The sequence below is a fragment of the Oryzias latipes genome, chromosome 10, assembly GCF_053564925.1.
Source record: "Oryzias latipes strain Hd-rR chromosome 10, Olatipes_Hd-rR_3.1".
Taxonomy (NCBI): domain Eukaryota; kingdom Metazoa; phylum Chordata; class Actinopteri; order Beloniformes; family Adrianichthyidae; genus Oryzias; species Oryzias latipes.
The window spans coordinates 33,468,854-33,495,681 of NC_136246.1; the positions used below are offsets into that span (position 1 = coordinate 33,468,854).

Genomic DNA, 26,828 nt, shown 5'->3' on the forward strand with positions numbered 1-26,828 from the left:
TGAATGAAATATCTCACACTAGTTGGTTTAAAGGCATAAGTATGCGTGTGAACACTATCTGTTTTATGTACATGTTGACATGTGGTATTTTTGCAGCTAGCAGGTGTGTTGATGACATTTGAGTGTGTGTGTGGACAGGCCCCGCCCTTTTTGTACTACATTTGAACCGTACCGTAACGATAAACAACCAGTAAACTTGTCTGCTCTATGCTGCTTCATGGGCTTATCCCCCCCCTCCCACTATCACCCCCCCCTCTGACATCCCTCCCTCTTCTTCCCTTCTTTCCTTTTCCGTCCTTTCCAACACCAAAGATTTTCAAACATGGTTGAAATTAATAAAGTTTGGCCTCAATTACAAAAGGGGTTTATTCAGACATACCTTTGGTTTGTCTGAAGATTAATAACCCCTCTTGTTAAAGCAAAATATGTCCAACACAAGAGGCCCTCAGCTCTCATCTGCCTGCCTAGCTGTTGGACAGGACAAGTTTAAAAAAAAAAAAACTTAGTTTCTGACCTGCAAGAAGTAGTTTGTTTTCTTAGCAGTTTATCATCATCATCACTTCCTACTCTCTTAACCCTTGTGCTATCCTAGGCACTTTAACGTTGGGAATTGGGTCGTCTAGACCAGTGTTTTTCAAACAGTGTGCCGCGGCACACTAGTGTGCCGTGGGAGATGGTCAAGTGTGCCGTGGAAAATTGCCCTCATTAACTGATCTAAAAACATTTCCCATCTCCAGGATATCAGCTCTCTGTTCATCCAAACAGGCCCTGATAAAACACTGAGGAGTTAGGAATATAAAAGATCGTAAAATACTTTTTCTTTGCGTTTATTTTATTTTATTAAAGACATTTTGATAAGAATGACCGTACCGCGATTCAGCTGCAGCTCCGGCTGTATTTGGGAAAAGTCCCGTCCCTTTGACTGTCTCCACCAATCATTCTTGAGGGGCTTAATCACATGTCATCAGTCTGACCAATCAGAAGTGGTTAAAGTCTTCACTTCCTTGTCCCGATTTAGCTCGTAAAGTCGCTCAGTTCTAACAAAAATACCAGCTAAAGCTCGTCTTTTGCGCTGTAGCTTTCCACAGAATCCGGTATCAGACCGTGGAACAAGTGAACAAAACAATGAAGCTCCGAAAAGCGATCTTCGGCCGTTTTATGCACTACATCTCCCATGATGCATTGGGTTGTGAGAGGGACAGCGCACAAGGAGATCTGTCGTTAGACGTCTTGAAACCAACGAACACACCTAAAACTATTTTTAAATCTTCTAACTTAACTTTTATTGAATCTTTTAGAAAAAAAACAGCTGCAGTTTCCAGCTTTTTCTGCAACAATTATCTCAAAAATGCATGTGAGATTGTGGAGGGGCTGTAGATCAATACAGACTATGAGTTTATCCTTCTTTTTTAAAATTTTTGGATGCTGGTGTGCCGCGGGATTTTTTTTAAGGTTAAAGTGTGCCGTGGCTCAGAAAAGGTTGAAAAACACTGATCTAGACCCACCGACAGTGCTCTGAATCTTTTTTCTTCAATGATTTGTGATCTTCACTGGTGTCCATGGATTACATGAAATCTTTCCACCTTTATCCACCTTTGTCATGGTAGGGAGAACATGTCAATGGGAGGGGGGGTCATCTAAGATAGCACAAGGGTTAATTATGGTCAAAATAAAGGACCAAATCCGTGAAATTCAACCCACACGTATAACTGAAGTGTCCCAGCACAGGAGGAACTGTTTTTCTATCTATAGTATTTTCTCCAGCATCTTACTCCGATACACATTTCTATAATTTATCATTTTAGTCAAATACTAAAATATTTATTCCGATAGTTGCAGCTCAGTTCAAGCATAAGTTAAACTCAATGTAAAATCAGAAACAGTTTTAAGTTTTTCTGCAGGTTAAAAATGATTTTATTATAAAAAAGTATTTTACAGCTGTACAGTACAAAATAAAAGGGGGTGAGTGAGGAGCTCCCTCTGCTGGAGACGGGACGTTACTGCAGAGCGCCCGCAGCCCCCCTTAGGAGTCGTTGGGAAGGCCAAAGAGCTTGACCGTCCCCGCCTCGCGGTTGTTGTCGTACTTGCCCTCCTTGTCGTCGCAGGCGTAGGCCAGCAGGGGTCTCTTTGGGTGCCAGGCGACGGTGAAGGTGGGGGAGTCACACTGCACCTCCCACAGCTTCTCCCCTGTAGGGTGGAGGAGAGATGGGCTTTGAGTGACAGCCGAGTGGGCGGGATCTTCACCGCCTGTGCGGCTGCAGGTTTACTGACCCGTTTCCACCTCCGCGATGTCGATGAAGTGATCCTCCGACGCTGAAGCCAACATCTTGCCGTCGTGGCTGAAGCTCAGCGTCCTCACCGGCCAGTCCAGCCTGCAGCAGAGCAGAGACTCGAACAAAGCTCGCAGCAAACGCCGGACCCTCGGCGGCTCAACCCACCTGGAGAAGCAGCGCACGCACACCAGCTCCTCCACGTCCCACAGGCTGACCAGCGCGTCGGCGCTTCCCGTGGCGAAGTACTTCCCCGTGGGGTCGAACTTGATGCAGATGCAGTTGGACGGGTGAGCGTTGATGGACTGGATGGGCTTCAGCTCCGGGTAACTGCGCAGCACCAGAACCTGTTTTTATTTCAATGTGACCGGTGGGCGCGGGTCGGCATGCGACAGTGGCGCTCTGACCTCAGGATGTTGATGCAGCCGTTGCCGTTGGTCAGGAAGAACATGTCGTTGTCGTTGTTCCAGGAGATCTCGTTCACCTCGAACTTGAACTGCTCCTCCGCCCTGGAGCGGTGCGTCTTTGCGTCGATGAAGGTCACCACGTCGTCCTTGTTCCCGACGGCGATGGTCTGGCCGTCTGGACTCCAGCAGATGTTGATGTTTTCACCTGGAAACAAAGTCAGTTCAGACGTTAAAACGTTCCTCGACATCGTTCCGGGTCTTCAGATCCGTCCCGGTTACCCTTTGTGTTTACGGTGGCGATGCACTTGGTGGTGCGGACGTCCCAGATGCGGATGGTTTTGTCTCCGGACGCCGTAACAAACAGGTCCGGGTTGTTGGGATGCCAGCACAGCTGATCCACGCTGTCGCCGTGACCCCTGTAGTTGTTGTCCTTGACCTGGGGAGAAGACGCACTTCAGTGGTTGGTGGCCATTAAACGTTTAGTACCGTTCTAAAACGGTATGAGTTAACATTTATGCTGCAGTGGGTCTTCCTCCTCCACCGCTGAAGTCTTTGTCCAACACAGAAACATGAAAGTTGGAAGACTTCAGCTTCCTGATGCAAACTCAGAGTCAGGATTCAAACCCAGAACCTCACTAGCTTCAGAACCTCAGATGTGCATCAACTAAGATGATGGATTAAAGAAGCTGACGGAACATTTCATGACTTGAGGTGAATATTTTCCCCTTCAAGTAACTCCCAGCTGGAAACATCAGCTGCTTCTTTTTTTTTAATAGTTTTTATTATTACTTTAGTTTTATTTTGACTTTTTAAGGGCGATCCACAGTGACAAAACACCGCCTTCTCCTCTGAATCCATCACTTCTCTGTTTTTAAATAACCTTCCAAGGAGTTTGGCACGCGCGTCTGTCTTTGTGCTAAAGCTAGCATGCTAGCAGAAAACGAGCCGGTTTCTCACCAAGCGGTCCTTTTCCAGGACGAAAACGCTCGCGGTTTTGTCGAAAGACCCGGACGCCAGCCTCCGGCCGTCGCAGCTCCACGCCACCGAGTGAACTTTCGCCGAATGAGCCGGAAACTCCCGACTTTTGCTGTTATTTCTGAAGCTCTCCTGCATCTCCTGATAGTACTGCGACGCCATCTTGGTCCCACTGTGTGACGTATGGTTTTTAGAGGAGAGCGCGAGGGCCCCCTGCTGGCCGGAGGACCGCGCGTGCAGTTTACTCATCGACCAGTGAGTTGACGCGTTACTGAAGACAGATCTTTGAACTATTGTTACTTTTTGGGAAATTCTTGGATCAACTGGAATTATGGGAAAAGACTTTTGAAAATAGAAAAACCAGATGATCCAGATAATTTCCCCATTGATAATAAATAAATAAAGATAAAATATTTATTATTTAAGATAATTAATCTTATCTTTACAGGCATTAAACATAGACATATTCTCATATTTTTGGAGCATTTTGGAACTAAAGTGTCACAAAGAAATGACAGTATTCTTCAAATAAAACACTTTTTGTGTCACTGACAGGATTTTTCTTTTCCCTGATTTTAGATTCCAGAGATGAAAGAAAATTGCAAAGGTGGTGCTGACATCATCAGGTCAAAAATAACTAATACTTCATATGATATGTGCTTTTATTTAGTACAAACAAATAAGGCAGACCGTAAAATAATCTGTAAAATGTAGACGTGTTTTAAAAAGTGACTTCATTACTTACTTCTGCTAATAATTCACCAATGAAAAAGACAAAGACTGTTTGGTTTGATCTGAACTGCAGTTTATTTCAGGTGTGAAAATTCCGGTTTAAAAACATGGAAACTGGATGCAGAAAATCAGTGTGAGGGTTCAATTCCCCCATCAGAGGGGGGGGGGGGGGGGGGGGGGGGGGGGGGGGCGGGTCAAAGCTGCAGGGTTTTACCTGCACAGGTGATCTCACTCTGACTGAGGTTTTCCAGCAGCTTCTAGGGTCAAATTCTTCTCGTCTGGTTTGGGTCTGGAACCTCATGGAAACTCATGGTGACTGACGTGAGACAATCGTCCCTCACGTCTGCATGAAGGTCGATCGTTAGCCATAATGGAGCCGACTCTTGTGAAACATTAGCAGGACCATGTTTGCTCAAATTCAGCAGAAAATGTAGACAACATTCATGCAAAATGGGAGCTGTGTGTCATTCCACCCAAAAAATGTGGATCTATTTGCATATTTCTGTGCCTCTAACTCGGTCGTTTCCCAGATCTCAGTAAGAGCCGAACTTCCTGTCCTGACTTCAGGATCGTGTTTGAATCTACGGTCAAACGTTTTGGCTTTTGCTACGTTTCAGTCAGAAACACACCAGCATTTTTGTTCCAGGTTTTTGTTGCCATAGTTACGGACATCCCAGACTGAACTGTTGGAGGTCCTCAGCAGAGCTGCATCAGCTGCAGCTTCTTCATGTCCTGCATAGCCAAACCGGTTGATGCTACATGCTAGCGCTGCCCAATAGCAGCAAGTCTGGATGGTAAGCAGTGAGCTAAGGCTTGATGACGAATATTTGGACTTACAGAGAAGCACTTGTGTTCGGGTCAGACCCGGACGGAACGGCGCACTTTAGCTCACAGCTAGGATCTGCTTTAGCACGGCGAGAAAATATATATTGGTTTTTTCCCCCATTATTTTTCACAAAATGTGTGAAAAAAATGATCTTTGTTAGCTTAAAGCAGGTGCTAGCTCGCTAAAGTGGACTAAAGTGTTGCACCTCAGTTAGATTTGCGAGCGACTGACCTTTAACTGCTAGCTAAGAATGTTAGCAGTTAGCGAAGGCTCCTTGCAGGAGACGGAACCACTGACTGCATCTGAGAACTGGACTGAGTTTACGTCATTCCTAGAAAATGGTTTAGTCTGGCTCCAACCAAATGAAGTCAATGCGGACGCCATTTTTTTCAGGATGCGGCCGTCGCCATGTTGGAATTGTCAGTAAGCAGTGATTGGTCAGAGTCAACATTTCCATAGCAACAACTCTGGCCAATCAGTAGTAAGGATTTGAGAGGGCCACACCCCTTCCACTGAAAGTGAGCTCTGGAGGATCTGTCAATCAAACGCTTTGAACAATCCATGTGAGACCGCCTCCTGCTTTTGAGGCATCTGATTGGTCCGTTTATAACTTGAGGAACAGTTGTTTATTTCTCTGTAGAAGTCTGTGGGATTCTGGTTTCTTGGAGCCACTTCCTGTTTGGGATGCCAGGGAGGCGGGGCCACTCCGTCCAGTTCTCAGACACAGTCGGCGGTTGGAATGAGACTCTCATCTTAGGATTCAGAGGAATAAAACTCGGCTTTTCATGTCAAAAACAGCTGACGTTGCAGAAAACGGTCACAGAGGAACCGCACGCCGCTGCCACGCTTCATGGTGGCGTCAGAAAGGCTCCGACGCCGTCTGGGTCCTATAAGCACAGCTGGAGGTTGTGGCGTCCGCGGCACCTGTGCGTACAGGCCAACGGGCTGTTTGAGGGTAGGAAGACATCGTTTCTCCTGGGGAGGGACGGAACAGCAGGAGGTAGAGAGAAAACACAAGCCCCTCCCACATCTCCTCATCAAGGCCTCAAAGTGTTCCTGAGGATCCATCGGCCCCCCAAGCATCACACCTGCCTTTGATCCGGACCCTGGGAAGGACCGGCGTCCCGCCGTGAGGACGCAGGAGGGGGTTCGACACGGTGGGGGGGGTCGTGCTGTTTTCTGCTCCCATGGCTGCACTTTAACAGCACTGAAGGCATCTCGATTCTAAAAAAAGCTTTGATTTCTCCATCACGTCATCTGCTGTTTGCCGAGCTCGCCGCCGCCGGAGCTTTCAGCTCGCCACCGGTTTATCAAAGAGGAAACCCCCCACTGACACGGAGTTCCCACGCTTTTGGAAACCTTCCTCAATGTTCCAGGAGTTAAAGGGTCAAATCATGCGGTCCTGTTTGTTTCAACAGAACCAGAACCTCAGCAGCTGCCGGGAGAACCCGGTTTGGTTCCGTCAGAGCGAGGAGGCTGCGTGCTAACGCTCAGGAGGAAGAAGCGTGTTGCAAACCAGGCTGATCTCTGTCTGTGACTCCTCCTCCAAACTCCACAGAAGGAAAAGTGGGGGTCATTCCCAGAGTTCATGCTGATGCTGCGGTGCATACAGAGCCGTCCCAAAGGGGGGGGGGATGTAGGAAGACGAGCTTCCCATCCGCCGCTCGTCCTTTCATCCAATCAAACCAAAGAATTTCCTTGAAGTTTGGCTTCTGTTCTAGAAACGCTGTCAGGAACCTGCAAGTGACGGACACGTTAGCCCCCCCTGGTGGACGGATGTTTGGGTTATTTCTGATTCTTCCTCAAAGCCCAGAAGGTTGTTTGAGGACTGTTTCCATGACGACCAGGTAGAAGCTCAAAATGGAGAAAATACCGCCTTTTAGCGGAGAAAAACAGAAATGTGGAAAAGATTTGGATCAACCAAGCAGCTTTGGGATGGGGGGGAGGGGGGTATTAGGAGTTTTTCTCTCAGGAAAGGGCAATTAAAATAATTTTTTATGATCTGCTCATTCAAACATAATTGTTTATTATTGTATTTTAAATTTGACTTTTTTAATAAAACATTAATTTTAATATTTTAGTTTTTTCTTTATAAACGTTTGAATAAATACAGAACTTTTTAAAGATTCATAGCATGTATAAATGTTTTATTATTGTTTGTATTTATTATTTACTGATTCTCATGTCCTGTTGGACATATTTGTGTTTTTATTTTACTTTCTTCTGGTTAATTTGGTTTTGAAATCTTTTTCTTTGAATTGTTTCTAAAACGTTTTATCTTCTGGTCTGTTTGGAAATTCCAGTTTTTAAGGTGGATCGGTTGGGGGTTTATGGTGGTGGTGGGGGGTGTTCTGCAGTCGCTGCACATTCAACTTTTTCAGTGTGGATCCTGGACCAGAACCTGGACCAGAACATGGACCAGGATCAGGTTTTTAAAGCCACCTCTTCTGTGGTTTCTAGAGTCGGCCTAACAAACGTTTGATTCTCCGCTCGGTTCAAACTGGAGTCGCAAAAAGGCGTTAAGGATCGGATCTTTCACGAATCACACAGGGTGGGGCCACGCAAACGACACCGGGGTCAACACTCGGCGTCGCTGCTGCCATTGAGTGGCTCGGCGTGGGCGGGCCCTTCGGCGTGGGCGGGGTCGACTCCGTTAGAATGGATCTGATCCACTGTCCCAACGCTGTGAACGGAGAACACCAGTCAGCACAGATGCTGGAGAAATGGGCGTCGTCTGCAGACGTGGAGAATGACGGGCAGCACCTACAGCTCCGCCCCCTTTCCTGCACAGGCCTCACCTGCTGAAGCAGCCGTTGCTGACCGGAGACTCTGCAGCTTCTCTCTCAGACGTGGAGCTGCAGGACGTCCTCTGTCCGCCCGTGTCGGAGCTTTTCCTCCGGGCCACAGTGAGTCCGGGTCCTGAGGCCCGCCTCTCTGGACTGACCCGGGTCCCGGTGGTCTCTGCAGGACCACTCGGCCCCGCGGGGCTCTCTGCACTCTTCCCCGAGCTGCTGCTGGTGCGTCGTCCATTTAGGCTGTCGGAGGACGACACGTGGGTCATGTGACCCTCGTCTGCAAAAAGCGTGGAGACAGTTTGAATCAGACTAAGACTTAAGACTTTATCGATTCCACACGTGGGAATTTTGTTTGTTACCGTAGCAATAAAAGAAGAATAGTAGTCATAAGAGAAAATAGAATATAACAAACAAAAGAATGTAACATGAATGTAAACAAATAAGGTGGTGTCATTTAAAGAGCAAAGATGTGCAAAAGTTATCTGCTACCCTGATAACTTTTGCACATCTTTCCTTTTTGCACATTTTAGGAAACGTGTTGATCATCGTTATTTTGGATCCTTTCTAACATCAGACACTCCGATTGGACAAAGAAAGGGGCGGGGCTCCCTCCCTTTAAAATAAATACATGTTTACGGTGGAAAAACACTAAATGCATCTGAAACGTTGCAGCTAATGAGCCGATTAAAGCTCAGATGTTGGCAGGAATCCTAAACTTCTGCCTTTCCGTCTTTCTTTTCACGTCGTCATCAGATTCTGCAGAGCTGTAGCTGATGTTCCTGACGTCTCCTCCCTGTTTACAGACTTCATCGCTCATATTCGTGACGTCACCTCCGGACGCGGCCTCTCCCGCTTTGTTGCGTCGGCGTCTCAGGATGACCTCCAGCTCGCTGTCCTTCTTTCCTGGGGGGGACGGCCCCGAATCCTGGGAGCCTCTGCTGGGGCTCCTCTTCACCGTCTCCTGCAGAGACGCTCCCAGGATCAGGACATTCGGGACGTTTTTGACAAACGGGAGGCTGCAGGAAATAATGGGAGCATCCTTTTGAACTCACCAGAATTCCTTTCAGCTCCTCCATGGCGCTCTCCTGCTGCGTCTCCTCACAGGCTGGAGGCTGCAGGAAAAGGAGATCTTAACAAGTGTCTCCTCTCCAGAAGCTTGATCTTTTTTCCAGTGAAGCCTTTGGAAGGGTCACCTCCCCACCGCTTCAATGTACTCACCTTCACTGCCGTTCTCTGCAGCGGCACAGCGGAGACGCGTGGAGAGAGAAAGGAGAAGCGATCAGGAAAGGAGCGTCAGAAGGTTCCAGACCCCCCCCCCCCCCCGTCCCAAAGACAGAAACTACACCAGACATGAAGCTGAAAAACCTGACAGGAAGCTAGCTGCACTGCTAAACAACCAAGCTAGCAGTAGAAACGGACCATGAGTTCTATCGCTAGAGACGCTACGCTAGCCTGATGTGGGAGAGACGCCATGTTGGACATGTCAGCAAACAACCATTTTAGCAGACAGTAAATGACCATAAAAGGCGATTTTAAAAAGAAAAATCTCTGATCATTACGAAAATAAGACCCAGGTGATGGTCTTTATGTTTTTGGACAAGATGCAACAGATGTCCAACCTTTCTATTAATAAACAATACATCATATTTTGTTACAATATATAATATATAATAAAAGCAGTGCAAACCTGATAAATGGTTGTGATTTTATGTAAATCTACACACAGACTAAGATTTAAAATTCAGCGGATCGTCCTCCAAAATAACTAAAGAAATTCGCTGGTCCTGCCAGAAAACGTGGAAATCTTGATAAGTCTAAAGCTAATATTGACTCTGAATAGACTGGATCAGTGTTTTTCAACCTCTTCTGAGCCACGGCACACTTTATCCTTGACAAAAATCCCGCGGCAAACCAGCATCCAAAACAATTAAAAAAGGAGAAACTCTATAGTCTGTATTGATGTTCAGTCCCTCCATGATCTCACGTACATTTTTGTGATAATTGTGGCAGAAAAGCTGGAAGTTGCAGCTGTTTTTTCTAAATGATGTAATAAAAGTTAAGTTAGTTTTTTGTAATGATTTTCATCTAAATTATTTGACATTTTAACCTGGCAGTTGTTTTTCCCTCCAGTTTATTAACATGTAATTTTATGTAACCTCGCAAAAAAACAACTATATACTCTTTCTAAATAGTGATTTATTTATTTTTTATATTTTTTTAAATATTAGTGCAAAGGCAACTTTAAGTATTTTAACACCATGATCACAATATGTTTGATAAAATTTACACAAACACTAACATATTTATGTTTTCTGTAGCTACACAAAAAGTGAACATGTTGAAGTTTTATTAGTTTTTCTTTTGTCTTAATCAAAGATGAAGTCTTTGAAAACTTTCATAGAATATTTTATTTCTTTTTAGATGATTAAATTGTTTCAGTTTAGTTGAACTGTGTCTGTTTCACCTTCATCCTGTTTCTTAAATGTTATTATCACTTCTTCTTAAGTTTAACATCTAAAATAATCCAGACGTTATTAGAAAAGTGTTTCAGTTAGAAAGATGACTTGGACCAAACTCTGGGATGTTTGGCTGTTAAGAAACAAAAACCTTGAAGGAGAACTAAACTGTTGACCTCTGACCTCTGATTTCATCAAGAAGATTGAAAAACTGGTTGATGTGTGTTTGTTGTGGTTTAAGACGTTTAACCCTTGTGCTATCTTAGATGACCCCCCCCTCCCATTGACATGTTCTCCCTACCATGACAAAGGTGGATAAAGGTGGAAAGATTTCATGTAATCCATGGACACCAGTGAAGATCACAAATCATTGAAGAAAAAAGGATCAGAGCTCTGTCTAGTGGGTCTAGACCAGTGTTTTTTAACCAGTGTGCCGCGGCACACTGCACACTAGTGTGCTGCGGCACACTAGTGTGCCGTGGGAGATGGTCAAGTGCGCCGTGGGAAATTGCCCTCATTCACTGATCTAAAAGCATTTCCCATCTCCAGGAAATCAGCTCTCTGTGTATCCCAACAGGCCCTGATAAAACACTGAGTAGTTAGGAATATAAAAGATCTTAAAATTACTTTTTCTTTGTGTTTATTTAATTCTATTAAAGACATTTTGATAAGAATCACGGTTTAGCTGCAGCTATAACTGTGTAAGGAAAAGTCCCGCCCCTTTAACTGTCTCCGCCAATCATTCTTGAAGGCTTAATCACATGTCATCAGTCTGACCAATCAGAAGTGGTTAAAGTCTTCACTTCCTTGTTCTTAATTCTGCTGATAAAGTCGCTCAGGTGGTTCATCTCTTAGAAAAAAAACAACCGCAGTTTCCTGCTTTTTCTGCCACAATTATCACAAAAATCCACGTGAGATTGCGGCGGGGGGACTGTCAATCAATACAGACCATGAATTTCTGCTTTTTTTTTTTTTTTTGGATGCTGGTGTGCCGCGGGATTTTTGTCAGTGGCTGTGGTGTGTGCTGTGGCTCAATAAAGGTTGAAAAACACTGGTCTAGTGGGTCTAGATCAGTGTTTTTCAACCAGTGTGCTACACTTGTTCCACGGTCTGACACCAGATTCTGTGGAAAGCTACACCGCTAAAGACGAGCTTTAGCTGGTATTCTTGTTGGAACTGACTGAGTTATGAGCAGAATCAGAACAAGGAAGTGAAGACTTTAACCACTTCTGATTGGTCAGACTGATGACGTTTGATTAAACCTCCAAGAATGATTGGTGGAGACAGTTAAAGGGGCGGGACTTTTCCAAAAACAGAGTCGAAGCTGCGGCTAAATCGGTACCGTCATTCTGATCAAAATGTCTTTAATAGAATCAAATAAACACAAAGAAAAAAGTATTTTACGATCTTTTAATATTCCTAACTACTCAGTGTTTGATCAGGGTTTGTTTGGATGAACACAGAGCTGAAATCCTGGAGATGGAAATGTTTTTACATCAGTGAATGGGTCATTTCCCACGGCACACCGTTTGAAAAGCACTGGACTAGATCCGCCTAAACGCCGACCGTTCTGAAGGCCCCCTCACCTTGGCGTCCTGACTCTTGACGGGCCTCAGCACCACGCCGTGTTTGATCCGCTCCATCATCTCGTTCACCGCCTTCACCTTCACCTCATCCACCCCCTCGGCAGCTGCACAGACAGAAAGCTGAAGGGACCTGCCCCCACCTGCGAGCCGACAGCGGCGGGCCGGGCTCTCACCTGGGGGGGCCTCCACCTTCACGGCCGCCTTGGAGCCTTTGGAGGACTTCCTCATGATGGCTATGAGGGAGCTGAGCAGAGAGGAGCGTCAGCACGGAGACACGCATGACAGCAGAGCTGACGGGGGGGTCGCCTCACCTGAGGGGGTTGCACCTGGACGGGGGAGGGGGCGGAGGAGGTGGGGGTGGGGGTGGAGGAGGTGGGGGCGGCTGTGGGATAGGTGCAGGGGGCGGGGCAACCTCAGGGGCTGGGGGAGAAGGGCAGGCGCCGGTTGCCGTGGCGATCTCGTGGTGGGTCTCTTGGAGCCGGAGAACTGCGGAGCAGAGGAGGCACAGATGAAGAACGTTGAGAACCTCAGACTTCAGGAGCGACGTTTTCTTTTGTCATTCATCCTTTTGTTGATTTTTAGCTAAAACCGTTTGACCTCAGCAGCAGAAACGTCCCACAAATATTCTTAATCCAGTTTTTTTCATTTCATAATGATATGATATTAAAACAAAAGTAAATTCAGAAGAAAACTATTCAGCAAACGTTAAAACACTAATAATAGAAAACAAAGGAATCTGAAAAAAGTCTAAAATAATCTCACCCGTGTCCTCCAGCTCCCGGTTCTTCTTCTCCGCCTCCTCCAGCTGTCCCTCCACCTCCTTCTTCTCCTCCTCCAGCATCTCCAGCTGCCTCTGCAGAGCCTCCAGCTGCTCCTTCACGCAGCTCTGCTCCAGTTGGGCCTCCAGGTTCTGGACCTGCACGGTTGGGACCGCATCAGCCGTCTTTGTGATGAAGGTCCCCGCAGACCGTCTGAAAACCTTCAGGTCTCACCTTTTGCTGATGCTGCAGGCGCTCCTCCTCCAGGGTTTTGGTGACGGCGGCGACGTCCTCTAGAGCTTTGAGCAGCTGAATGCTGGGCTCAGTGCTCTGCAGCAGGAGCATGCTCTGCCTGTTGGCCTCCTTCTGCTTAACCAGCATCTGCAGGAGGACGAGGAGGAACCTTTTGGACTAAGTCCAGCCATGATGACATCCTAAACCCTCAAACTCAATGGTTAAACACGGCGGTGGAGGCATAGTGGTGTGTGTTGCCTGGTCTCCTTACCTCGTGGGCGTAGGTCTCGGCCTGGACTCTGAGGTTCTGCTCCAGGTCCAGCTGCTCCTTTATGCCCTCGTACTCCTGAGCGACCATCAGGGAGACTGCAGACAGGAGGACGATCAGGAGGAGTTCCAGCTGCTCCTCAGAGCTCCTGCTGCAGCTCACCTCTGTTAAACCTCTTGATGTTTCTGCTCTGCTGCTCCACCGTTTCACGGAGCTGCTTCACCTCCGCCTGGTCCTTCTCCGCCTGCCGACAGAAGAGGTCAGGAGGTCAAGGCTGTGGGTCAAGCTAGCAGCTCTCGGACCTGCAGCTCCTCACCTGTGAGCTCAGCTCCTCTATCCTCTGCTGCTGCTCGTGGACCTGACAGAGGAGGCTCTTCTTCTCCTCCAACAGGCTGCTCACCGTCTCCCTCAGCTCTGCCAAACCAAGCATCTGGACCTTTACGATTGGGACTTCGGCCACCTTCATGACACTGCTGCATGAAGCTGATGAAGCCTCATGAAGCTTCAGCAGATTCATGACGTTTGTGAAGCGTCATGAAGCTACTGAAGCCTCCCAAGCAGAAACTGCTTCAAGAGAGAGCAAACAAACTCTACAAATGGGATTCTGGGTAATTTAAGAACAGTCCCACCGCTGGCGCTCCAACAGAACGTCTGGTTAGTTTTTCCTCTTCTTGCCGGGTTGAGAAAAGCCTGCAGAGTTGGAGAGGATCTCTGCAGACATGATAATTCTGATCCTGCAGTTCAGACCAACGGAGATTTTGATGAAGGACGGCATGAAGCTGTTAAACCACCTCCCACCTGCTGCTGGTTACATTATCGAATTACATAAGTGCCAAAAATTGAAAGGGCGTAAAGACAACTAAGCGGGCGTATTTAGAAACTGAGTGAGTGAACCTTAAAACTGTGATGGCGCAATTCTAACCAAGCGACCCCGTATTTTACAACTGAACGGCTGAAATCCTAACTGAGCAGTGATTCTGCTCGGTCAGTTCTCCTTTGCGCCCTCACCTGGATTTACGCTCAGTGATAAGGGGGCGTTTTTGTCACTTGGGGGCGGTATTCAGGGGCGTTTTTGTCACTTGGGGGCAGGAACCTTTCTGGTTGATCTGATTGGCTGAAATTTGCATGCCAAGTAGCGGGGCGGGACTTTAATTTTGGGGCTTTAATAGAAATCGAACGGCGGCTGTAACGTGGCTTAAAAGCATTAAAACGGTAACAAATGCAGTGAATTTTACATGAGAAAAAATGACAGCACAGAAAAACCCGCTGCACTTTCTTACCTTAGTTTTGGGTCGTTGGTTAATGTTTTAATCCACGTTACATCCGCGTTTTTTTTCCTATGATTGCCTCTAACGGGGGGGACAAACAAGTTTGACACAAAGAGCTGACATCTCTAACTCTGATAGTCAGAGAGCCACACCACACACTGACCTGCCAGACAGACACATAATTACAGTCATGTTATTTCCCATAACCCCTCCTCTCCTCTCCTTACAACAGCACTGGATTAAACGGCGCCGTTTCAGTTTTGAGTGTTTTTTCTGTATTTAACGTTAACACACATACCGGTGAAACGTGCACGCTGGTGTGTTTAAAAAAGGCAGCGAGCGCAAAACTGAGTTGGTTGTGATTTATTTTTTCAGTCATCAATCAGCATTTCTAATCCATCAAAGTCCTCATCTTCTGCATCTGGAACAGCTGGACTACATTTCTATCAAACACGCCGGCTTCCCTTTCCTCATCAGAGTCCGTCTCTTTGCTATGCGGCTCCAAAGAACAGTGAAAGCAGACACCTCAGGCCAAGTTTAAGTCCTGCAGTCCCAAAGTGTGGCGTAACTCGCCCGTTGCTGCGTCCCGGTAAGGGGGGAGGATGGACAGCTTTTCACGGTCATCTGCTGGAAGTAGCAGCGCTGACCCTCCAGTCGATCTTCCAACACAGGTCTTTCCTTTTCCGCGGAAACTCAGCTGCTGCTGCGTCTTCTTGTCTTGTCGGAGTTGGTTTTCCAGCGTCCTCACTTGTGAACCATGGATTCATTATTTTAAATTCTCTGGCAGCTGAGGTTCGATAAGTTAGAAAGATCTCCACAGATTCAGTCTTCCTGCTTCAAAAACTCTTCTGATCAACGTTCAAATGTGTCAGCAAGTATCTCAATCCTTTCGTATTAACACAGAGAGTGAACCACAAGAAAAAAGATAATTTTTTTGTGCCTTTTAATCAGAATTGTTCGCTTTGAGCCGTGAATGCAGACATGCAGCAGCCGGCTGCCAAGGGACCGTCAACAAAGTGCAACCTCTGTGATCTGTGAAACACCACTGTGTAAAAATCAATAATCTTACAAAAAAAATCATAAAACTATTATCAAGCATGTTATTGTTACAATACATATTTTGTAGGAAATTCCATCTTTATTTTATCTTGTTTCATATACTTTTTCAAATTTTAATAGATATGAATCATGACTAAAGTTATCAGTAACTTGACATGACCTTATTGTCATACTAAAATAAAGAATGTCAGTAGTTCGCTTTGTTTATTTATAGGAATATTTTATAATTACAAACGGATCAGATTTGGTCAAAAATCCTGAATAGCTCTGAAGGTGCCAAAAAATTTTTTTTTTTGCAAAATCTTTATTTTAGTAGGAAAATAAGGTCATGATTAGTCAGTACAGGAGGTTTGGTGACAGAAGCTTTAGTATCTTCAGAGCTATTGAGCATTTATGTTATGATTCATATCTCTATTAAATTTTAAGAGCTATAAGAAATAAAATAGAGGTTGACTTTCTAACAAAATTTAGTATAATAAATAATAATGTAGCATGACTATGCTGACGAGTCTTCATTACCAGTTCATATAAATATAGACATTTATTCGCTTTTTAAAAGTTCACTGATTTTTACAGAATGGTGTTCCACAGAGGTTGCACTTTGTTGACGGTCCCTTGGCAGCCGGCTCGCTGCTCTGTTTACATTCACAGCTTGAAACGAACAATTCTGATTAAAAGGCAATAAAAACGAACTTTTTTCTGTAAAAATGCCTTTGTAGTTCACTCTCTGTGTTAATACAAAAGGATTGAGATACTTGCTGGCACATTTGAACGTTTATCAGAAGAGTTATTGAAGCAGGAAGTCCGAATCTGTGAAGATCTAATTTAACCGAACCACAGCTGCTCGTGTTCCTCCGCGTAGCTGATAGCTTGCAGTTTAAACTGTGCCTCATAATCGTGTCTCTTTGCATTTCCAGGGTTTCCAAAACGAAGTAGTTCTGCATTGTGCTCATATCTGCTCCTTTGTACTATGGGGGGGGGGGGGGGGGTCTTCTTTCACGTCCTCTCCTCTCTCCGTACCGTCATCATGCTGTTCTCTCCTAGATCATCTTTACCGAAGTAACGCAATAACACATTAGGGCCGCTCTGTACATTTTGGAGAAAATGTAAGACTTTCGCCTTATGGTTGTGAAAGTAGTGAATATAGAAAATATGATAAAAGGCAGAGAGCTGCATGCAGCTCAAGAGCCGCCTGTTAACCCCCCCCCCGCACTGAAAAATGAAGGTCCTGCCCCTCTGCCTCGCCGATTAGCCATGCAAATTTCAGCCAATCAGATCAACCAGAAAGGTTCCTGCCCCAAAAGTGACAAAAACGCCCCCTTAACACTGAGCGTAAATCCACATGAGCGCGCAAAAAGGAATTGACCGCGCAAGATCACTTCAGGGTTAGAATTGCGCCTGCGCGGTTTTAAGGTTCACTCACTCAGTTCCTAAATACCAGGGCTCCAGACTGCGAGCAATTGGTCGCATTTTGCGACAAAAATTTGAGAGTGTGCGACTGAATTTTACATCCATTCGCACATGTGCGACCAGTAAATTTGCCTCCCCCACCCTCCGTATTTTTTATACATTAAACGTAGAAGGGGCACGTCAATGATCAATGAAATAATCAATGAGACGCGAGCGCACACGCACGCAGGCAGACACACACACTCACGCACATACTCATGAAACGCGAGCACACATTCGCGAAGCTGACCAACCAATCACAGTGGGGCATATGACTCTTGGGGGCGTGACAATGACAGGGTTTGAAAGCAGGAAACCTGACAGCCCCCTCCCTCCCCGGACCACATTAAGGAGTTCCTTACTTTCCTTTAGAACGTATCTTTTCGCTCGTAATTTTCTAAATGCATGCAGTCCGTGCTGAACTTTTCTCTGGGCCGCACAGAACCGGAGGAAGGTTTAGGTTTTGGTTACGGCGGCGCATCAAACGGGTTACGGCAGCACACCGCTCCCGTCCCGCGGGAGTCGGGTCAGCTGAGGAGAATAAATGTCCCACACCTACATGCGTGACAGCTAACGGGGCTTGAACTTTAAACACGCTCGAGCAAAAACAACATTAGTTTTAGACTCACTGAAAATACGTGGGGAAAATGCAACGATAGACGTGTTTGACATGAACCGGCGGCTCGCCTGGATCGTTGGGGAGACCAGGGGGGGGGGGGGGGGGGGGGGGGGGGGGGCTGTGAGATGAAAGCGAATCTGCAGCAAAACTGAAGGAGAACAGGAATTTGGAGTTGTCCTTAACATTCAATTTAGTTTTAATATTCCTATCCCCCTTAGTGTGATCTGTGTTATTTTATATTTTATGATTATTTTAATGTTTTGTGATGTATGTAGCCTTTTTTAATGAATTGGTATTTTAAATTATTTTAATTAATCACTCCACTACAAAAACCATCAGGACACATGTCCCATAATGCATTGTTTTGTAGTCTGTCTGTAGGGCAGCTTTCAGTCAGTTCAGTTTCCAGCTGTGTCCGGGTAGGTTTACCCCATGCTCTCACCCCTTTCTCGCGATATCGACAGTTGATGTTGGAGCAAAAACAAAAATATGTGTCACACACCAGGTGATCTGCGCAGCGTTGAGTTCACCTGGGTAATCTCAAACACACTTATTGTGCATCTTGGCTGCACCTATTTAGTGTCACAAAGATAAATTTCCATCAGTTTTCTTTACTATTTGTACTGTCATGACAGCGATGGTGCTGTCAGTTTACCTTCTTGTTGCATTTTCAAAAGTGAAGAATAAAATGTGACACTGAATGAGAAACAGCACATTGTAATTTCTGCATCTATTATTAAAGTATTTATTAGTAATACAGTGGAAATTAGTAGATTTGGTTAGAATGTTGATTTACGGTATGCGCCCCTAAATTTTCTGGTTGTGCCCCTAAAATTTTCAGTTAGGGGCCACAGTGCTCCTAGTGAAAAAAGTTAGTCTGGAGCCCTGAATACGCCCGCTTAGTTGTCTTTACGCCCTTTCAGTTTATGGCAGAAACGTAATTCCATATTACATGTTCACATGAAACCAGCAGCAGGAGGATCTCAGGAGTTCAGAGATGTGATGTGTTCAGGAGGAGGAGGAGGAGGATGACGGAGAGGTTCTGCTGGTGACGTTCTGAGGCGTTCCTCCCACCTTTGACCTGCTGCTGGCATTGTGAGAAGGGGTCCGGACCGCCGTCGGCCGCCTCGGCGTCTCCGTCCGTCTGGAGGGCGATGCAGTCGGAGATGCTGGGAAGCAGCTCGTCCAAACACGGCCGGGACGACAGGCTCAGATACTTCAGCTTCCTGTTCTCGCAGCTGAGCTGGAGGGGACGCAGAGAGACACATCATGCTCCTAAATGCCCCGTGGGGTATTAGAGGCTGAACCTCCACCGGACCCGAACCTCCGGCAGAAACTTTCTTCTCCCTCAGATGGTCTCAGAAAAGCTGCTTTACTAATGTAAGACCCTCACAAAAGAAACCTTCCTCAAAATCTGAACGATCTCGTCTTCAAGTGACACAAAGAAAATTCCCAGAATGCATTTGGTGGATCCTGACTGGATAACTACGGTTCCTTATTCGTTCCTGAATTTGTCTAAAAGCCTCCAGACAATCCACCTTCTGAGTCCGGCTCCACTGAACTGTTGGAGGGGGCCGTTCCTCTCCACGCTCGTCCAGGGAATTGTGGGAAATGAAGTCATCAGATTTGCTGCTTTTACAACAGAAATCTGATCATTTTAGCTCATTTATCACATGAATATTTATGACAGAACTTTAGTCTCTGATTCTGAGCGGATCACACAGACATTCGGTTCCTCCCTGCAGTCTTCCTGCTCTTTGTCAGATGATCACGCTAATCTCACACGGTGGATTACTGAGCGTGTGCGAGACACACACCTTAGTGGCGAGGGCCTCCGCATTCTCCCGACACGACTTCTCGACCTCCAGCTGAGTCTGCAGGACGCTCACCTCCTCGATCACCATCTGGGACACTGGAAGAGGAGACGCACATGCACACACATGCACACACACACATGCACACACGACCATTAAAGTCTCAAACTTTAATGTTCTTAAATGGGAATTTCTGTTTAAAAATGCAACAAGCTGACTGAGGTTAGACTAAAATCAGACAGAGCAGCTGAACAGAGACGATCAACCTTTGTGAACTTTTGGGATAAATGTGTTCACAGGTCAAATCTTGTGGCCCCGCCCAGCTTCTTTTCTAGCAAATACGATCTTTTTAAAAAAGCATTTTTTCGTCTGCTCCTGATTCACAATGATTTGAATAAAGAATGACACAGAAATGGAATTTAAGCTTTGTTTTCATCAGAAATGTCCATCAGAAAAAAGGTGTTAAAAACAAATTCCTGTGGCATTTTCCATGGGTCTTCAAAATGATGGGAAAAAGGCAAACAAAGCTGCATCCAAACCACACGCTCTGCAACCTCATCAAGAAGACGGTTTGTGGAGGACGTCAGCGGACAGTGGAGGAGAACCTCCACAGAGAACCTCAAGCGTACTTTGGGAGTTCTTCCTCCTTGAAGAGAATTTTTTTTTCCAGTTCAGGACTCGGCATCATCTCTGCAGGAACCTCATCCTGGAGAACTTCTTCTGCTTTTTGCTGAGTCATTTCTACCCGTTCCTGTCCCTCAGTATGAAAACCAAAGCTCTGCAGACGACTTTCACGCTCTAAATAGCAAAATGTCTGCAGGGATTTTTGTGTTTTTAAGACGATAAAACTGTTTAAAAGGAAGACGTGAAAACATCCCATGCTTGCTGCCAGCTCCGTCCGCCACTCAACGATCGGTCTTTGGAGGTCAGCTCCTCCTCCGTCCCTCTAAAATGACCCAGATATGGAGACACTGACGCTGATGAAGGAGCTCCAAGACTCCTCCTCCTCCTCCTGTGGTTTTGAGCAGACCTCATCCATTCTCTGCAGGTTTTTAAACCGACCAGGTGAGTCAAACAGACTACAGACATGTCAGGATCTAATGCCCTTTGACCCCCAACACACCACATCATGTAACAGGCTTTTATTCTGAAACATCTGCAGCAGGAAGAGACTGAATTCTCCTGCTGATGTTGGAACTGAGGGTCAGAGTCTCTGAACGTCCTCCTGCTGCTTCCTCGATTCTGAACTCTGCTGATGTGTTTGTTGTTTTCCAGCAAATACAGAGGCTCGTCTTCTTTGATCTTCCTCTTCTATCTGACTTTTCCTGGATAACAAAGGTCAGGCAGGTTTTACTAGAAAGGATTTCAGCGGCATTTCGACAGCAGACGAGCTCAGAGACAGATGAGGAAGAATGAGGAGGAGGAGAAGGTCTGAAAGGGCCTTTGGATCTATTTTTTACGTTTACGGTTGAGCAAACCCTGGTGGTCGCCATCAGAACTGCACATTTGCCCTTTGACCTTGAAGCAGGGTAGCGACCGTCTGCAGCTGCACGTACGGATCAGGAAACGGAAACGCATAGATGTTTCTGTTCCTGACCGGCGTGCCGCCGTGCCGCCTAAAATACGACACAAATATCTGAGGAGATGAGGAAGTTTAAACTCATCTTCCAGAATCACGTTTCTAACCAGATATTTGCATTTCTATATCATCTATTTCTATGCTCATTGTCTTCCTTTACAACTTTGTGAAACCCTTAAATTATTCTACTACAGTTTTATTTTATGGCACAAAGAAAACATTTGATTTTTCAACCTATTGAACTCTTTTGCTGACGTTTGCATGAAGCTCTTCTAAAACGCCACGTCTGTCAGAATTCACTCACTCTATCCAGTGTCCCCAACATTTCCCAGAATTCTCTGCAAAAACCTAGTGTGCATCTATGCTCTCTTGATTGGTCAATATAGACCACAATGCATTGCCTGTGGGGTGAAACGTGTGAATCATCAGAACATTCATAAAGTGGCTTTTTACTTCCTGAATGGCGTTTGGCGTTCCAAAGCAGAGCAGTGAGCGCGTCAGAACCGGGTCAAAGTCCAGGACACGGCGGTTCTGTTTGGGGTTTTGGAGCTGGAGGAGGTTCAGATGCATCTTCTCTCTGCTGAACGTCCACCCAGAGTCTTCCTCGTTCAAAGTTACAAAAGCTGACTCCCCCCCCAACGTTCTTCTGAATAATTCATGGGGGAGAGTTGAATCATTCATGGAAATAACACGACAAGAGTGACTGCTGTTCCCTCTGGGGGGAGGGGGATGAATAAATGAGGAGGAGGAGGATCGGCCTCTCTGCTGGCGCCGGAGACGCCTGAACCGACCGACCGTCACTCAAACCGTCTCTGCTTCGCCGTCCATCGCCGCTCCTGAACGCTCGGGTTTAGCGTAACTCTACACCTGTGCCATGGAACGAGGCGCACCACAGCCTCCTCTGTCCCACAATGCATCTGTGGTAACACGACCTGGGCAGACGCAAAGCCCCTCTCAGGTTCATCGACTCATCTGGAGTTTTGGAAGCTGAGACTCTGACGAAGCAGCAGGTGAGAAAATTAGACAGAAGGCCGAACCAGGAGTCCAGACACGCCCCCAACGCCACAGTCTGGAAACGTCAGGTTTCCCGTCAACGAAGATCCTTCAAAGTGGAGGAACTTCCTGCTGACCAACCCGCTGGCCGCTCCAACATTTTAGAATCAAAGTACCCAGAGAAACCGGCGGTCGTCAGGAGCTTCAGGTGTTTCCTGGAGCGGATTCCTCCTCTGACGTCAGACGTTCAGCTTCTCAAACGCATTTCCTCCCGTTTGGATCAAATCCGCTTCAGAGTGATCGAAACGGGAACGTCTGTGTTTCAGGACGCCACTCGGAGACGCCGTTAGAGGAGCGCTCAGGGCGGAGCACCGATGGACCTGCTCCTGCCGGAGGAAGCGGTCTGGATCTGAAGTTCAGCTCCTCCAAAACCTGCCGTTTCCATAGAAACGCCTCCCTGCTCTCCCACACAACACAGAGATGGAGTTGAGGAGGCAAGGTGGGGGAGGAAATGGGGGTGTCAGCTGTCAGATGGATGGGAGGAGGAGGAGGTAAAGAAGGTCTCACCTTTTCCCAGGTGGACAGTTTAGGCACATCTACAGGAGCATGAAGGTCTGAGTGACCACGAGGAGGTCAGCAGTGAGACCAATACGGTTCACAGAGGTCACAGAGGTCACAGAGCCTCAAAGCTCTTCTGGTCACACTGACAGCTGAGGTCACACAACACAGCAGTTCATGAGAATCCAGACTGAACCAGCATGACTCAGCATTATTCTGCATTCAGTATTGTTAAGAATTTTTCAGAATCATTCTCTGTTATTCTGGAATATTCAGAGTAATTATTCAGCATTTTTCTGAATATTTTCATATTATTTGTCGCTGTGAAGAACTATTGAGCATCATCAAGAATGATTCTATTGGTGAGTAACAGTCAGCATTGTGTCTCATTTACGTTGTTCGTCACCTTTCTGAGGTTTTTATGCCCTTTTGGAATTATTCAGAAATATTCGGCGTCATTCTGCGTCCGGTCTCGGCGCTTTTCATCGATGACTCCAGTATTTTTCTTTCCGCTGACTTTTAGCTGCAGTCAGAACCGTTGAGCTTCATCAGTACAGGAGGTGAAATCTTTCTAAGTTCAGGTTCGGCCGCTCTCGGTGAACGTCTGCTCAGCATACGTTCACGGCGGTCCTGTGGATCAGCGGACTCACCTCTCTTGATGTGCTTGAGCTGCCTGTGGGCCTCGTCTCTCTCCTCCGTCAGTCTGTTGCGCTGCAGAGAGACAGCAGGTCAAACTGTTACCGATGTTCACTGATACCCGCAGATACAGTTACAGCCATATGCTGGGGGGGAGGGGGGGGGGCGCCCACAGACCCGCCCACAGCGTCTCACGGACCTCCACCTGTGCACTCACCTGGTTCCTCCTGACCAACCGACACAGACAGGAGACCCAGCAAACCTGTGATAGGAGACCTGAACGCATCGAGCGTCTCCAGAGGGAATCGAACCATCAAACCGTCACTGTTTCTGCACAAGCAAGGAGCAGACGCTCTGGACCACAGGAGGCTTCAGTAAAGACGAGCAGATGAAGAGCAGGTGTCTCCTCTCCCTTCATGTCCTCCTCATGAGCTGTTCTGCAGAGAAAGCCCCGCCCACGACAGCCCCCCCCCAGCTGCTGACTCGGTCTAAGACTTACACGGGGGGGGCCCACGAGCCGCCGTCAGAACCCAGTTCCCACTTCACAACACGGATCCACGTGAGAGACAGAACTAGTTTTTATGGAATCTAGTCTGAACCTTTTTCAGAACCATTGGTCCAGAATTCAGGTGAGCTGCTGAAGAGGACTGAACCAAATCTACAGGTGGAGAGGGGGGGGGGGGGGTCACTGCCAAACACCTGAACCTGTTCACAGACATGACGCCATCATCTCATTTAAGAAGATCCAGTTTATTCAACTTAAGTTAAAAAAGAAAAACCCCGGCCCGACCTCCAAGCTCCTCCCACCAGCACCTGGTCCAGAGGAGTCTCTGAGGGTCAGACTGACCCGAACCCTCTTTTATGTTCCTCCCAGTCCTTCAAAATGAAACGCCATCCTTAACCCTTGTGCTATCTTAGGTGACCCCCCCCCCCTTCCATTGACGTGTTCTCCCTACCATGACAAAGGTGGATAAAGGTGGAAAGATTTCATGTAATCCATGGACACCAGTGAAGATCACAAATCATTGAAGAAAAAAGGTTCAGAGCACTGTCTAGTGGGTCTAGATGACCCAACTCCCAACGTTAAAGTGCCTAGGATAGCACAAGGGTTAAAGCGAGATCATCAAACTCCTTAAAAGACTCAGATTCATGTAAAAACCGAATCCTCGCACGTTGCCTCTGTTTTTGTTGGCAGCTCCAGAGGAGGTCATGGAGGGACCAGAGGAGCGGCCCGTTTCTGTCTGTGGGACAGAAGCGGAGCGACCGCGGTTCCTGCAGAACATCTGAACGATTCAGGAAGGATCCAGGTGAGGACAAGGTCTGCTTGGGTCCAAAACCGAGCTCCCAAATGACCCAAGCAGAGTCAGAAATTTCTCCATTTCTTTGTCTCTGGGTTTAAACACCAAATTTCCCATTACACACGAACGCATCTCCTGTCTTAGTCTAAAAATGAACGCTGTCTTTTATCATTGGAGGCTGGGGGAGCAGCAGATGAGCTCCGGAGCCTCCAGAACCGCCCTGATGGCGGGCGGCTGGGATGTGGGTCAGATGTGGCCCTCAGCGCCTGGCAGGCCCGGCTGGTGTTTCAGCGGCTGCAGATGCGCCGCATGTGAGTGGGGTGATTCATGGAGGGCATTAGGAGGGGCAGGTGCACAGAAACCACACAGATTTGGGTCACATGTGGGGTGGGGGCGGGGGTCTGTCAGCCACAATAAAGATGAGTCAGCATCACTGTGGGAAAAAGTCACTACTGTTCATTTATTTCTCTGACATCTGGATTCTAATCTGTGATTCAAAGAGACGTTTTGAGTCTGACCTGATTTAGTATTTAATAATTGATCGATTTCTGATCGATAATCCGCTTAAATCCCCGTTCGGCGGCAAACTGAATTTATAACTCACCAAAATCTTCTTTATGCTCATTTTTGTCTCTCTAAATAAAAAAATTTGGGGAAAAAAAGAGGAGAACCGACATTTATCGGATTTAAACGCGCGAGGATGGATTCAGGGAGGGGTCGGGCTCTTTGATGTCCTCGCGCAGATGCCGGCCGGCGGATGAAAGCGACCGGAACCGGCAGATCAATTAAAGCAGCCCGCAGGTTTCCGCCTGAACAGTGATAGACGCGGGAAGAGGGCACATGCGGGACGAACGCAGACTTCTCTGAGCTCCGTCACTCACCTCCGTTCGCGCCTCGTTCTCCCCGCATCCGTCCATGGATGAAGCTCGTGCCTCGTCTGGAATGAAGAGGTGAAATAATCCCGCAGATTAGGGCGACGGTCTTCTCATGGATGGAGCTGCATCTGAACGCAGCACATGTCTGGTTTCTGTCAGGTTTATGGGATGGAGGGGCGCTCGGTGCTGCTGCCGGTGGACATCCTCCTCCTCTTCATCCTCCTCCTCCTCTTTTCCCTGGCAGCATCCCCCTTCCCCCTCCCGGGATCAAAGCAAACATCTCAGAGCGCATGCTCGTAAAGTTTTTTTTAATCAAACAAATACGGTTATAAAAATGACGATACATTTTGATAATACATCTTTTTTAATCAAAGGTGGTAATAAAAATGATAATAAAATTTAATAATATTTTTTTTAATTTAAAGCTTCTAAAAACAAGATGCGTTCAAGTGCTCACGAAGAAAATTTTGGAAAGCAGTTTTACTATTTAGTTTAAATCTTTTTCCCACCAATTTACTGTTTATAAAAAGTTTAATGAACTTCGTCACTTTAAAATAAAGCAGTTTATGTCTTTAGGCAGACAAAAGTGAATAGAAATCCTTCGAATTCATCTTTTTCTCCCCCGTTAGCATGCTAACATGAGCGCTACTTCTTCTATGACTCAACCGAAGAATTAAGAGAAGCTGCTGCCACCCAGCGGCTGACGGCGCAACAGCCTCCAGGTCATAAAGTCAGTTTTTCTTTTTAAATGTTTGGGGATATTTACATTACACCTCTTAATATTAACCTTTTAAGTTTTATAACATGTTTTCATATTATTTATTTCACATTGATTACAGTTTAATACAGAAATGCAGCGTTTTTATAAACATAATGCAAAACTTTTAATTTGAAACCACATAAAAGAAAAACATTTTCCTCATCAGGCTGCCTTCATGAAACTCCAAAATTCAGGTTTTCAGGGTCTCACTTTTGCGGGCAAACAGCTATTTTGTGGAGCTGCACCCTCAGATGTCTGTGACTAAAACCAAAGGTTTGACTCCAAAAACAAAAAGCAAAGTTTTTTTTTCTAATCCAGAAAGTTTGGTTCTGTTGTATTGTTTTCGTTTTCCTGCAGTCCTCCAGTCATGACCTTCTATCAGCGTTCAAAAGTGAAACCAGCAAAAGCAAAACCTGATCAGAAGTCTGTGCACATGTGACGTGTTTTTATGCTGATGGCTGAGGAAGAATCCGGAACATCCAACCTTCATCATGAACATGGAAACTGGTTTCTAGGTCTGGAGAACAGGATCCTGTGACTCGTCTGCTTCTGGTTGAAATCGACAAAAACTCCAATCAGATCAAAACTACACAAAAATGCAATTCAGGTTCAA

The 26,828-nt window shown here is 46.4% G+C and overlaps 2 protein-coding genes and 1 long non-coding RNA gene across 3 annotated transcripts; 1 reads left to right on the top strand and 2 right to left on the bottom strand.

The window, feature by feature from the left end:
• Nucleotides 1–1,883: 1,883 nt before the first annotated feature.
• Nucleotides 1,884–3,863, bottom strand: thoc3 (THO complex 3). The gene is made up of 6 exons (XM_004085920.5): nt 3,635–3,863; nt 2,957–3,113; nt 2,678–2,882; nt 2,439–2,600; nt 2,272–2,372; nt 1,884–2,187 (listed from the first exon to the last, which is right to left on the bottom strand). The coding sequence occupies exons 1-6, from the start codon at nt 3,812–3,814 to the stop codon at nt 2,024–2,026; spliced, it is 969 nt and encodes a 322-aa protein (XP_004085968.3). The 5' UTR covers nt 3,815–3,863; the 3' UTR covers nt 1,884–2,023.
• LOC144994949 (uncharacterized) lies at nt 3,778–9,328 on the top strand. The gene is made up of 3 exons (XR_013658688.1): nt 3,778–3,907; nt 4,232–4,278; nt 8,809–9,328. It is a non-coding gene; the product is annotated as an uncharacterized LOC144994949 (long non-coding RNA).
• Nucleotides 4,436–26,085, bottom strand: shtn3 (shootin 3). The gene is made up of 17 exons (XM_023959415.2): nt 25,462–26,085; nt 23,297–23,357; nt 19,520–19,614; nt 18,777–18,945; nt 13,624–13,721; nt 13,470–13,551; nt 13,311–13,405; nt 13,040–13,186; nt 12,810–12,963; nt 12,359–12,533; nt 12,221–12,291; nt 12,048–12,151; nt 9,224–9,238; nt 9,058–9,117; nt 8,837–8,966; nt 8,009–8,282; nt 4,436–7,893 (listed from the first exon to the last, which is right to left on the bottom strand). Exons 1-17 carry the CDS (start codon nt 25,495–25,497, stop codon nt 7,788–7,790), a joined length of 1,872 nt encoding a protein of 623 aa, XP_023815183.1. The 5' UTR covers nt 25,498–26,085; the 3' UTR covers nt 4,436–7,787.
• Nucleotides 26,086–26,828: the final 743 nt, after the last annotated feature.